General features: G+C 39.8%; 1 protein-coding gene across 3 annotated transcripts in view; it reads left to right on the plus strand.

The window, feature by feature from the left end:
* Positions 1-14955, plus strand: part of LOC126094468 (probable cytochrome P450 6a20) — a 136499-nt gene extending 121544 nt beyond the window's left edge. For 2 of the 3 annotated variants that reach the window (XM_049908858.1, XM_049908856.1), the window contains exon 9: positions 12238-14955. In XM_049908858.1, the coding sequence (XP_049764815.1) occupies positions 12238-12407 (170 nt within the window). In that variant the 3' untranslated portion in view covers positions 12408-14955. The remainder of the gene's footprint in view (positions 1-12237) is intronic. The other variant, XM_049908857.1, reaches the window with a different exon arrangement.
* The last annotated feature ends 122 nt before the right edge of the window (positions 14956-15077 follow it).

Genomic DNA, 15077 nt, shown 5'->3' on the forward strand with positions numbered 1-15077 from the left:
CCTTTAAAGTAAGTCCAGTAACGCTTCACGTGTGGTTACATTTTCCCGAAACCCGAACTTATGTTCCCCGAAGTCGGCTTCTACTAGTTCTTCCGTCCTTCTGCAAAGAATTCGTGTTACTATTTTGCAATCATGACTTATTAAGCCGATAGTTCGGCAATTTTCACACCTGTCAGCAACTGTTTTCTTAATAAAGGACAGTGCGTTGACGAAACTGTCATTTGTACTCAGATGAATTGCGTGAAAAGGTTTTCGACATGATTGTGGCTGCACTACGGGAATTAACAGACTTTGAATGCGGGATGATAGGTGGAGCTAGAGGTGTGGGACATTCCATTTCGGAAAGAGAGGAAATCGTAATCGACATGCGGACAATGTACGTGACGAGTACAACGATGATGATACGTGTTTAAGAAGTAAAAGTGATATTGAAACAGTTGACGAGCTGTGTAGTTCATCATCCTTGTCGGACAGGGGACCATAAATCCCGTCTCCAATGAAACGTAGTAAAGGACAATCGTTGTTGAAGGAGCGGGTGCTAAACATAATTACGTACAGGAAAGATAATCTGAACATAGTAAAAAAAAAAAAATTATGAACAGATCTGGATTAAGTCCGCAGCAATATGACATGTAGTGCGTAAGAAAAACATGAATATTCAAGGGAGGACAGGGCCCACTTGTTACAAAAATGCAGTTCTAGGCGCTACAGTCTGGAACCGAGCGACCGCTACGGTCGCAGGTTCGAATCCTGCCTCGGGCATGGATGTGTGTGATGTCCTTAGGTTAGTTAGGTTTCATTAGTTCTAAGTTCTAGGCGACTGATGATCTCGGAAGTTAAGTCGCATAGTGCTCAGAGCCATTTGAACCATTTGTTACAAAAATTTATATTTGCTCGTTTGGAGGAAGCTCAATGTAATTTGCAGGATGTGAATCATAGTGACCTAATAAGTTATGCATATCAAATTGCACGCAACATAAATTACAGTGATTTTAAGGGAAGCAGTGGATTATAGCCTAACTTCAAACAGTGCTACATAATTGGAAGAAGTAAGATAACGAAATTTCAAACAAAGTGTCACCTTGACCATGTTCAGGAAACTACGGAATCGGCCTGAAAATTGTTTAGATAACCTACTCAGTTGTAAGGAGGCCCGAAAAAGAAGAGAAAAATCAAATACCCGATAGACGGCGAGTCGTTGTTGCAGCAGAGGGCAGTTGGTATATGCGATTCGGAACAACAGTACAAGAATAGTTTTATTTACTGATTTTTGAGGCTTTATTTTGTGACGGCTAAACAGTGCTGCTTCATGAGACCCACTATTTGTCCACATGTGGCTACACATCAGAGGTGTAAAAGATTTTGAGAGTTGGCGAAGTTCTCTGGAACAATAACGTGTTTTAGACAAGAAGATGATTTTTAGTTCATTTCACTTTAACCATTCACAGTATGGTTTGAGATTCTAATCTATGATTTCATTTTATATTGCCGGCCGAGGTGGCCGAGCGGTTCTAGGCGCTACAGTCATGAACCGCGCGACCGCTACGGTCGCAGGATCGAATCCCGCCTCGGGCATGGATGTGTGTGATGTCCTTAGGTTAGTTAGGTTAAAGCAGTTCTAAGTTCTAGGGGACTGATGACCTCAGAAGTTAAGCCCCATTGTGCTCAGAGCCATTTGAACCATTTTGTTTCTACATGCTGACGGAAGATTGGACTCTAACGGAGCTCCTGGCATTGTGCAAAAACAAACACAAATTTTTCAGAGATGTTCATTGGCTGCACGGTATTCCCTTGGAATTATTAAGATAGTTGGAAGTACCATCAATGAAAGAACTATTCAAGCTGGTGTGCAGGACGTGTGAGGATTGCTATATAATCTCAGACTTAAAGAAGAGTAGAATAATGACAGCATCAATGAAAAAAGTTGCTGACAGACGTAAATATTACCAGAGTATCAGTTTAATGAGCCATAGTTGTAAATTCTGTTGAGAACTACTTACATAATGATAGAACTGCTGGCAGAGGACGACCTAAAGATAGAGCAAGTCAGTTCCTTAGAAATTTAGGAACATGCGAGGCAATAGCGCCCTTATGATTCGTATTAGGAAAGTCGTGCAGAGGGGCCAAGTGTTTACTGGAATACGCTACACTGAGGTAACAAAACTCATGGGATACCTCCTAATATGGCGTCAGTTATCCTTTTTCTCGGCGTTCTGCAGCAACTCGACGTGGCATGGAATTAACAAGTCGTTGCAAGTGCCATGCAGAAATATTGAGGAATGCTGCCTCTACGTCCGTCCATTATTACGAGACTGTTACGGTGCAAGGTTGTGTACACGAACTGACGTCTCGATTATGCCCCATGTCGATCCATCTGGGTGGCCAAATCTTTCGCTCCAATTGTTCTTCAAACCAATCTCTAACAGTTATGGCCCGGTGACCGGGAGATCCTCATCCATAAAAATTATATCATTGTTTGCGAACATGATGTCCATAAATGGTTGCAAATGGTCTCCAAGTACCCGAAACAATCATTTTCAGTCAACGATCGTCTCAGTTAGACTAGAGGGCGCAGCCCATTCCACGCAAACACAGCCCACATCATCATGGAGACACCAACCAGCTTGCTTAGTGCCTTGTTTACAATTTGGGTCCATGGCTTCGTGGGGTCTGCGCTACACTCTAACTCTAGCATCAGTTCTTAGCAACTGAAGTAGGGACTCGTCTAACTAGGCCACGGTTTTCCTGTAGTCTGGGATCCAACCATCACGGTCACGAGCCCAGGAGGGGCGCCGCAGGCGATGTCGTGCTGATAGCAAAGGCACTCGCGTCGGTTCCCTACTGCCATTCTGCATTAACGCCAAATTTCGCGTAACTGATACGTTCTTCGTTCGTGTCGCATTGATTTCTATGATTACGAGGTGCATTCAAGTTCTAAGGCCTCCGATTTTTTTTTCTCCGGACTGGAAAGAGATAGAAACATGCGCATTGTTTTAAAATGAGGCCGCGTTCATTGTCAATACGTCCCAGAGATGGCAGCACCGTACGGCAGATGAAATTTTACCGCCAGCGGCGAGAATGAGAACTGTTTTAAATACTTAAAATGGTGACGTTTTCCTTACTTGAACAGTGTGCAATCATTCGTTTTCTGAATTTGCGTGGTGTGAAACCAATTGAAATTCATCGACAGTTGAAGGAGACATGTGGTGATGGAGTTATGGATGTGTCGAAAGTGCGTTCGTGGGTGAGACAGTTTAATGAAGGCAGAACATCATGTGACAACAAACCGAAACAACCTCGGGCTCGCACAAGCCGGTCTGACGACATGATCGGGAAAGTGGAGAGAATTGTTTTGGGGGATCGCCGAATGACTGTTGAACAGATCGGCTCCAGAGTTGGCATTTCTGTGGGTTCTGTGCACACAATCCTGCATGACGACCTGAAAATGCGAAAAGTGTCATCCAGGTGGGTGCCACGAATGCTGACGGACGACCACACGGCTCCCCGTGTGGCATGTTGCCAAGCAATGTTGACGCGCAACGACAGCGTGAATGGGACTTTCTTTTCGTCGGTTGTGACAATGGATGAGACATGGATGCCATTTTTCAATCCAGAAACAAAGCGCCAGTCAGCTCAATGGAAGCACACAGATTCACCACCACCAAAAAAGTTTCGGGTAACCGCCAGTGCTGAAAAAATGATGGTGTCCATGTTCTGGGACAGCGAGGGCGTAATCCTTACCCATTGCGTTCCAAAGGGCACTACGGTAAGAGGTGCGTCATACGAAAAACGTCCGGGAAGGGCTGCGCGTGTGCTGTTTCACCAAGACAGCGCACCCGCACATCGAGCTAACGTTACACAACAGTTTCTTCGTGATAACAACTTTGAAGTGATTCCTCATGCTCCCTACTCACCTGACCTGGCTCCTAGTGACTTTTGGCTTTTTCCAACAATGAAAGACACTCTCCGTGGCCGCACATTCACCAGCCGTGCTGATATTGCCTCAGCGATTTTCCAGTGGTCAAAACAGACTCCTAAAGAAGCCTTCGCCACTGCCATGGAATCATGGCGTCAGCGTTGTGAAAAATGTGTACGTCTGCAGGGCGATTACGTCGAGAAGTAACGCCAGTTTCATCGATTTCGGGTGAGTAGTTAATTAGAAAAAAAATCGGAGGCCTTAGAACTTGAATGCACCTCGTATTTCACGTAGTACTTCTTGTCTGTTGCCACTGACAATTCAACGCAAATGCCACTGCTCTTGTTTGTTAAGTGAAGCCCGACGTCCACTGCATTGGTCGTGGTGAGAGGTGATGCTTGAAATTTGGTATTCTTGGCACATTATTGACACTGTGGATCTCGTAACATTGAATTCCCTAACGATTTCCGAAATCGAATGTCCCCTACGTGTAGCCCCTACTACCGTTCTGGGTTGAAAGTCTGTTAATTCCCGTCGTGCGGCCATAATCACGTCGGAAACCTTTTCACATGAATCACCAGAGTACAAATGACAGTTCCGCCAATGCATTGCTCTTTCATACTGTGTGTTCGCAATACTTCCGCCATCTGTATATCGCTATCCCGTGGTTTTTGCCACTCAGTGCATTCCAAATCCTGAACTTAATAAGGATAAAAGACATGATTCACAACTTATACAGAAACCAGACAGGAGTTCTGAGAATCGAAGGATTTGAAAGGAAGCGGTACGTGAGCAGGGACTGTGATATCTTTGCAAGTGATTCATTCTGTAGTTTGAATGGGATTTAAGGTAAATCAATGACAAATTTGGAAAAATGAATTAAATTTCAGGGAGAAGAAATAAAAGCTGTTTGATGTTTGCCGACGACAGTGTAATTCGGTCAGAGAAGCCAAAGAACTTTGAACGTAGTTAAATGGTATAAATATGAGGATTAGCATTAAGAAACAAAGAGGTTTTTAAACAGAGAAAATTGTTAGCATCTAACACAATTCTAAGTGTTAGGCAGTATATGCCGTGTGTGTAGCCTTGTATGGAAGTGAAACGTGAACGATAAATACAGCGGACAAGAAGAGAATAGAAGCTTCTAGATCTATATAACATATATACTCCGCTAGCTACCAATTGGTGTGTGGCGGAGGGCACTATTCGTGTCAAAGTCATATTCCCCCCTCTGTTCCACTTGAGGATCGCGCGAGGGAAAAACGACTGTCTGAACGCCTCAGTACGAGCTCTAATATCACTTATCTTTGAATGGTGATCATTGCGCAGTTTGAAAGTTGGTGGTAATAATATATGCTCTACATCCTCGGCGAAGATAGGATTTTGGAATTTAGTGAGCAGCCCCTTCCGTTTAGCGCGTCGTCTATCTGCAAGTGTGTTCCACTTAGGGGAGAGAGATTCTGAAATTGGCGTTTTTCTTTAGCTGATTTCGTGAAATTGATAATGTATCGTGCCCTAAGAGCCACACTTGTAGTACACCGAATTATTGTATGTCAAGCAATTAATACGTATCCAGTTGATGTTTTTAATAGATTACATTCATTCCTAAACGATATTCAGCTACATGAAAGTAGGATACCTCCGAAAACCACCCTCCAATTAGCCGATGGAGTAGATTTTCAGTAGCCTGGAACCGAACCAAGATGCTCGTTTTCTTCCTCTCTGACACATTATTAAATGACCATGTCCACTGGACTGCTAGATTCGTAAGTCTACGACTGCATTTTGCACTTTGTTGCATCCCACACAGTTTGACAAAGTATCAACTTTTGGAGAAGACATCTTTTCGATCATGAAATTTTTCAGTTTTTTTCTTCCTTCACTACAGATGCATATAGATGCACAGATGAACAGACTCACCAAGAATACGAAACGACCTTGTTTTTCCGGCGACTAGCGATTTTGCCTCTTTCCTAATGATGCAAGGTGTAAAGTGTAGCGAGTGCCCAATGAGGGGTTTAATCGACAGTAAGTGAATGATGTGCTGGGTAGTTATTGTGGTGTCACCGCCAGACACCACACTTGCTAGGTGGTAGCCTTTAAATCAGCCGCGGTCCGTTAGTGTACGTCGGACCCGCGTGTCGCCACTATCAGTGATTGCAGACCGAGCGCCGCCACACGGCAGGTCTAGAGACACTTCCTAGCACTCGCCCCAGTTGTACAACCGACTTTGCTAGCGATGGTTCACTGACAAAATACGCTCTCAGTTGCCGAGACGATAGTTGGCATATCCTTCAGCTACGTCATTTGCTACGACCTAGCAAGGCGTCATTACCAGTTACTATTGATACTGTAAAACATGTACCGTCAAGAGCGACGCTCATCATTAATGGATTAAAGTTAAGTATTCCACCAGCTACGTCCGTTTTTCTAAAGTCTAATTTCCTTGCGTGAGCTAAAACGCGTGCCTTTCGGCTTCCTCTCATACCCGGTGTTGGCTCTCCTGCCAACCTACAACAGTTATAACTTAGGTGCAGATACTCACAGAGTCCAGTGTGGGCTGTAATTACGGTATAGCAGCGAAGATTGGTAGATATGCTATGGGGTTTAAGCGGAACCGATTTACTCTGTAAAAAAAAAATTTTCAAGTTTGGCCACCAGGTACAAATCTGGCGCTGTGAACGCAAGAAAGACGTATACAAAAGTTTCAATATATAATGAATTAGGAACGTACGTGAGCATAAAACGCCAGACAAGTGAGAAAGGCATTATGTTGATTTTATTATTAAATGCTGCTTACATAATTTGTTCGATATGAGCACCAGAGACGTTGACGAGAAGATGTACAGCCCCAAATTTGGGCCTGGTGGCCAGAATTGGAACTAACTTTTTTCTAGCATAAATCATTTCCGCATTAACGCATTAACGCAGCCAACACTGGAGCTCCGTAAGTAGCTGCACTTTGATTGTAACCACATGGCATGTAGAGCAGGTCACAAGTGGTTCTGCGATGTTTTGTTGGTGATTATCGATTCATGACGTGACGTGGACCAGTTTATCGTGAACTTGAATCAAGACGTTTATTCCAACGTTCTTGTTGATCAAGTGTTACCCTTTCTCCTACATCCTCATCATGAGTGTGCTGTGGTCGTTCCCATCTTCCAAGACGACAACGGCTGTGTTTGCAAGCTGCGCCCGTACGTTCCGGCTTTTTTGAGCTCTCAGGCAGTCTATCGAACCTAGACTCTCCTGCTAAATCATCCAATCTCAGTGCCACATAAAATGTTCGGCACTATTTTGAAGAGTGGGTGAAACGTAATACCATATATGTAATTTCATACCTTTACGGGATCTAGCCATTGATGAGTAGCTTCAGCTGCATATGACATAGCTGAAGAAACTCGTGGATTCTCTTCCCTCCTGAATTTAGGCCATTAACAAGGCTACAGGTGGTGTTACACGGAATTAGCACGAAGTCTCGTGGAAGTCACTAATTTTTAATTCGGTGTGTTCGTGTTTCTGCGGGCTGTTGTGACTGTGGATTAAATCTGCCTCGTGATGATGCTGACACAGTATATGAGAAAAGAACAGAATAATGATGAGCGATGGTCACCACTGCAGTCTGCATTCTGTACAACCAATTTTCCTCTCCGGCTGGAGGAACTCCATGTCCTTGCTTGAGCTGTTACCAGAACTTCCTGGAAGGATGGATACTTGACTGTCAGTGCTGGAGCGTCTATCTCTCGATGGAATCAACAAACAGCTATGTAGACCAGCGAACTTGTGAGCGATTGTCGCCACTAAGGGTTAGATGAGACAAAATGACAACGGAAAGTAAGCCCTCTCTAAACGTCATGTTAATCCCTACAAGCTTGCGTCGGTAACTTCTGCTGCTGTGGGGATTCTAACATAATAAATTACGAAATGTTTTTTCTGCATGAAATATCATGGTATGCAGTCCATAAATCCCAAATTTGTGGGAAAAACGAAGATCCGAAGTCAGATGGTGGCTTTAATTTTCCGTCATAACTTATCAGGCGAAAATGATGGCTTTTCCACATAAACATAGCCTAGTTAGAAACTTATGTACATTGATTTCACTACATTTAATTAGCTCCAACAGAATTTCTTTAGTTGAATAATAATAATACTCCATTTCATTGCTTACGTTGTTCACGCTGCACAACGCGCTAACCTTCTGCTGATACCTTCTGCAATACGGTACGTACGAAATGACTGATGTAAAAGGAAGATCTAATTACTGTGACTGCCATAAACACTACAGTCAGCTGATTATGTAAGGATGCAAACCTCATAAAAAAAGCAAATTTCGTCAGGTGGACAGTCTACACCATTAACGGAAGTGCGTGGCCTTGATCACTCAGAAACGCAGAAAGTGTTCTTACAATGTAAATCGCTCATCGCAAAAACAATGATAAGAACCATTCGCATACAAATCTGCATGTGTTATCACGAGAGCCATTTGAATGCTCATTATTCAAGATCCAAGAAAGAAATTCTGGTAGCGAGAGGAAACAAAATATCGATGTAATGGGACCAAATCCACACATATTGCAATGTCATGACATATCGCTACATTTCCCTCTGTTTAAAATAATTACGCTGTCTGAACAACAAACACAGGTGAGCGATTTCGTTGATGTGGTCGAAGCAAAATGAAACTTTACCATACGACATGTGGCTAAAACTACTTTTTCACATTCAGCATCACTTCTTCATTAAACCAGTCCAATATCAAACGCCACAATAATTACATTTTTAAGCGATGATATTGGCACGTCAATGTCGCAACCCCTCTTTAGCCAAGCATAGTGCAACATAGCCGCGTACTTCGGTGAAGAAAGTCGATTGTATAGAACAGAAGGAAATCTGATAATGAAATGAAAATCATGTAGTTTTACTTGTGGTTTTTCACATTTTAGTCTTGGGAAATAGACTATCGTTCTTATCTAGAGCTTATACTGCATAAAGAAGCACACATCAAGAGGGCAGCATTATTTCGTTGTCTAAGAGTGTAACATCCCTGTTAGGAAAATGTCAATCTAATGTAGTACGATCTTAATGGCCTGTACGAGTATTGGCATCGTTGTTTTACATAACCTGTATTTGCAAAGAAAAATATACACCGTTATACACTAGGAAGTCCTACTTATATTACAAATATTTGTGAGATATGATGGCACGAAATTAACTTGAAGATGACGGTGGCTGTAAGTACTAATGAGAACTTTATTCCTAGAATAATCAATTATTGTTGACATTTGGGTCTAGCTAAGATAACCATTTTTAACATTCATATTTTAAGGGCGACTCTATCCAGCATAACTGCAGAGGCACAGCAGTAACTTGACAATTGTAACTAATTAATGTCCAGATTGTTTGGAAAGGGTTATAATAAATTCGTTCAGTGTATTTACTACGACTGCGAGAAAAATTATTTGTAATAAATATGGGTATTTCTCAAAGCAACATACCTTAATTCGGGAACGCTGTGGACTTTCCTAAGTCTTCACAGATTTTCTCAGAAGCCAACATTGAAGATAATTGACACCGAACATCGATGAAAACAGTTTAGGACGGAGATCCGTGGGAGGCATTAGAGGAGGGTGAATAGTGTCTCAACTTTACTTGGGATCATGTTATTCTCTTATACAGGTAATTGCAAAAGAATTAAGCAAATTAGCTGTTGCCGAGAAGTGTCTGGAGTAAACTATTGACACAAGATCCGACAAAATCAGCCTCTTGGTGCATGCTTCAAGTTTCTAAGGCAGCGTAATAAAGGAGTCTGTAGAAATACAAGAATTTCAACACTTTTAAAACGGAAAGGATTTTTCAGTTTAATAAAAACTTCGGATTTGGTATTTAGTTCATTAAGATCTTGGCGGCCATCTCATATGGTAGAATCGGAAAACACCCAGGTAAAGCGAGTTACACGAAATAATGACAAGGATAATGGGAAAGAAGAGGACGTCCAAGAGCATGTTGGGTGGGAAGAAGATAGCACACACAGCCCGTACTTGGAACATTACGTCAAATGACAAAATACTGTGCACAAAAATGGAACCGGTAAGTAGCACGAAATTTTAAAAATACCATTAGTTATGCTGAGACAGTCACGAAATCACAAAATTAGTACCATGTTCATCTGGCGAATAGATTCCGATACACGACTCCTACACTATTTGCTTCAAATTGTACTAGTGCTTGAGGACGCTGTTTTCTCCTTATGATTTTTAGACTTTTTATTCTGCTATTGTAGTTTAGGCACTACGCCATTGTCAAACATAAATATTCAGATTTTTTATTTTCCGTCTTGATTACTTTGAACCGAAACCGATCAGTTTACAAAATTAGAAAGTTAAATCCAGACGGATAATAAAAAATCCGATTTACAAATTGTGATTGCGGACTTTCTCCAAGGACATTATGTCAGTTTTTGCATGAATATTCGATTCCGTGTCATGGCACATTCACATACAAGTAAGTAACACGCGTTTGGGCCTTACGTTACTTGTATCAGTTGTAGCTGCTGTTGTCTACATTGCTGTAAATTGGGTCACAATTTCACCAATAACTTGTATCTGTTCCTGTCACAACAACGTGTATATGTCCTTGATAACGCAGCAGAACAAAAATTTCTCCATCGATAAGCTGAAAATCACGTTCCTTACAAAATTCGGATTACGAACACATATTTCTCCCTTAACCATTTCAGTTCGCCTATAAGATATTCGCGGTCTGAAGGCGAACAACGCTGTCCACTGATTCTACTCACAGCCGAGTTAGAGTCCTTGAACATCACGATTTTAGTGTTCAAGCTGGAGGTCTATGTTGGAACAACAGGAGGGTCCATTGGGATTTACGTTTCAATCTACATAATACTTAATGTATAACGTCTGAGCTGCAACTCCAGGTGAACAGTAACGTTTTACAGTTGGTGTTAAAATACAGCTGATAATCACCCAGAAGAGTTTCTTAAGGGCTGTAGCCATCCGACTTGGCAGGAAAAGCTTAAACACACAGGACTGACCCAGATGCAGAAAACTGACACCAAGAACTGAGATTCAGAAACTGGAAGCCTCTGATTATGAACAGCTGCTACCAGGAATGCCATTTAAAATTATCACATATATACAACGAGTACAGACTCTTAATAAATTTGAATGCCAATTTGCTGATCATGAGAGTTGGGAGTATGCCATTTTCATCTCTGTGTGTGTAATAACATACTGGATCTTATAAATGGTAATATCAATCCAAGATAACTCTCAAATACTGAGGAGTAGACAGTGCTTCTGTACTCCACGTCGGTTTTTGAAATGAAGTGCACACGTCTGAAGCAACATAGGATCTTATAGTATCGAGTTGTTATGGTGATACGCTTATGTACCATAAAGTGCAGTTGTTTGCAATCTTTCATCTGTCTGAAAGCCGTTATATTGATTTTTTTAAAACTCTGTCACTATGCGTGGGGTAAACATCTTGGGAATTATTTGTGAATAACAATCATATTATGGCGGCTATGTTGGAACAGTTTGAGACTCTAGATATATTTGTCTTTGTCTGTGATTTGTGGAGTCCTTGTATACAATACTTCCCTTAAAAATTCCGTTTATATTTGTTTTGACCTATCATACAATTCTTGGAATAGTGACAATTCTAGTTATTTGGAAATTACTTGTCTGAATGTGGTTTTCAGTTTTTATACTGTTGTGGTAGCATAGCCTACTATACGATGTATGATCATTTGTTAACGACTGTGAAGCTACTTAATTTAATGCCGCTTTTCAAGCGAATATTTGATATTGTTATTACTTTCCTCCAGAAATATTTACAATAATATCTAAGAATGGAAAATCCGGGTTGGAACAGCAACATGAAAGGGGATTTATTACTGCTCTTCTCATGGAGGAGGCGGTGAACAGCGGACAGGCGCATTTGGAAGTAGACAGTTGGATATTTTTTAGCTGTTGGACAAAGTCCGTCATCAAATGAAGACTCACACACATGCACAATTGCACACGCAAAGTCACACACATACAACTCACAAACTCTCATAAATATGACCACTTTCATCTCCATGCCCTGTGGACAGGCTATGTGTTTCTTCATCTGAAGAAGGACTTTGTCCGATGGCTAAAACGTCGAACAGTCTGCTTTTGAATGTGCCTGTCTGCTGTTCAAGCATCCTCCATGTGGATCATAGCAATCTATCCTAATTCATTCTATAGTAATGTCGCCTTTATTTCCTTATGTAAATGGACTCTATGTCTTTATAATGTGCATTGAACCTTTTGCAGGTCAGCGATTTGCATTGTCACAGGTCAAGATGGGCTTGGCGGCCATAGTTCTCAGTCTGGAAATATGTTGCACACCACTTACCTCCAAGTCTATCGAGATGGATCCCAAGTCTCTTCTGACTGCCAATAAGAATGGCTTATGGCTTGCTTTCCGACCTCTCACTACATAGGCGAAGAAGACTGACGAAGAAAATTAACGTCAAATTGTTCATGTTGATTTGTATATCTTTGCATGAGTTTAAAAAACTGCACTTCAATAAAAGAGCTCACTTCGTTCGAGTTTTTCTCTTGAGAACATTTTATGTCTGGTTTTCTTCAAATAGTGTATAGAAATCATTAACATCGTCAGATTATGACGTATTTTTAACATAATGTCGGAATAAAGATTGCTAACTTTGGACGACATGACTATCTTAGAGCGTAATTGCAGCAAAACTGATCTACTGGTGTAAATGAATAAATAACAGATGGTGATGAATAGCTTTAATCATCTGGTTAATTATTTACTAAGAACAATTATTTTGTAACAGTTACGTTGGAACAGCTGCAGATTCTACATTTATGTGTCTACCAGTGATTTATGAAGTTTGTTTTCAATAGTTTAGGACTTCTGTACATATTTATTTGGACCTGAAGAAGCATTGAGAGTATTTGATATAATAGAAGCTACAGCAGAAAATTGTTTCTGTTCCTTAGGGCTGGATTAGATATTTCCCAAGAGGAGAAGGTGACTGAAAATTTTAGTTCTCCTCATAAGAAACCACTTATTTTCGAAAGTCAGCTTAACATCTGTTTTTTTCATATTGTGGGGTAAGTTTTACCTGAAATGATGTGGATAAAAGTATGATTCAGAGAATGAAAAATCAATTTTGCAAGAGAGTGTGTATTACAATGTAACTTCTTGGCTGATTAAAATTACTGTCTAAAACTGGTCAACAAATGAGATAATGATAAGTGAATACATAATCCATTTTATATTATTGATTCAACAAAGTGACTGGACACTTCATGTCTATCTGACAGTTAAGGAACACAGAAGTCATCAGTGATGAAATTGTATGGTATACTGATTACCATTTAATATTACAACCACTATATCATAACTTACTATGTCGGGAATATATTAACACTTCGTCTGCCACATGCTTAGTGATGGATGTTGCATTGCCAGGCCAAGAGGGGCTACAATGTTAGGCGTGAGACTCTGTTATGGGTGACAGCAGCCACACGGCAATCAACATATTGAATGAAAACTTTTTTTAGTTCTGATTTTTGTGTCATATACATATGAAATTGAATACTAAGAACTTTCTTATGAGTTTTAAATGGAGATGATCTATATATTCAAATGTTGTATTTTCCATTAATATATGATTATATATTTATTATACTTTCAGAATAATTTAATCAAAGGCTGAACAGTGATTTATTTCGGTTACTCCATACATACCATAATAATATGGAAGTGTTTCAAATACAGAGGTCCTTATTTCTTAGGTATTATATGTGAGATAAATGTTTTTACATATTCTGGAAAATCTTACACTTGGTATTTCAGTTACTCTATACTTCTCATTTATAGTTTTAACACATGTAAAAACAAAAACTTGAGATGTCAGTCTTCATTGGGAGTTTTTGTAGTTTTCCAGTGTTTTCTACAACTGATTTATTTTTACTCTCAGAGTGTATGTATCAGTGGTATATAGCATTTGTAATTACCAATTGTGTCAAATTTCCTTAAACATTTGATTATTTTGATTTTGGATGCAAACAAAGCATTCATGTCTAGTTGGTAGAAGAGTATTTATTCTGTTGGTAAACTGTGACAGTTTTAAACATGACTCTAGTCTGTTAAAGAGTTTTATCTTAATACTACTAATAAATATATAACTCAATTCTTATGTAATTTTCTTCATATCTGAAGTAACTGCAGACATCTGCATGAAAGAAATCAGAAAGCACAGAGAATAAAAATCCAAAATTTATATCTACCTGTGTAGCTTGTTATGGAATATTCCACTAACCTTCAGTTTCTTCATTTCTTATAATGATAGTATTACTGCAAATACATTCATTTCCACTGCATAAAAATGAAATATCTAAGCTCCACAGAACAGATTGTTTCATTATTTTCATTGAGCACACATAACCAACATATTTTATGTACTCAGCATCTAGGCTAAAAATAGTATCTGAAACTTCTGGAAAAATGATTTACTGAGTTTAATATTGTTTCCTGTGCTTGTTTGGACTATCTCATTTCACGTTCCAGACATGGCCTGATCTTGATGATGTCTCTATGAATGAGAACTCTATGAAACTTTTATATGGTTTCACATTTATAGTAACAAATTTTCTTGAACACATATGTTTACACAAAACTTTCTAAACTTTACTGAAGAGAGAGAATAGCAAATCCTGTAATATTGCAAAATAATATGACATCTCTGTTATACTTTGGGATAAAATGGTGTATAAACTGTAACCATATAAGATATACAGACTTGGAAGTTAATGAATTGCTCAATGTGTTCCTTACCATAGAAAATTTCTGTTTGAAGTGAAATGATTTTTAATATATGGCCTTCAGTGATTGCTTATAATAGATGTCATGTATAGCAAAAGTATCTAACATTCAAAACAAATTTTTATCTTTGTAAAACCAATATTCTGATTGAATTTGGGATAGACATTTCGTTGCAATTTAAATATATTACATCTGCTCAGTCAATTAACCACAGATTTCTTACAAAAGCCAATAGCAACAGAAGCATCAAATAACCATGTGAGAATGTACAAATTTAGACTGGCAGCCGCTGAAAACTGCTTATTGAAAATAA

The sequence above is a fragment of the Schistocerca cancellata genome, chromosome 8 (assembly GCF_023864275.1).
Source record: "Schistocerca cancellata isolate TAMUIC-IGC-003103 chromosome 8, iqSchCanc2.1, whole genome shotgun sequence".
Classification (NCBI taxonomy): domain Eukaryota; kingdom Metazoa; phylum Arthropoda; class Insecta; order Orthoptera; family Acrididae; genus Schistocerca; species Schistocerca cancellata.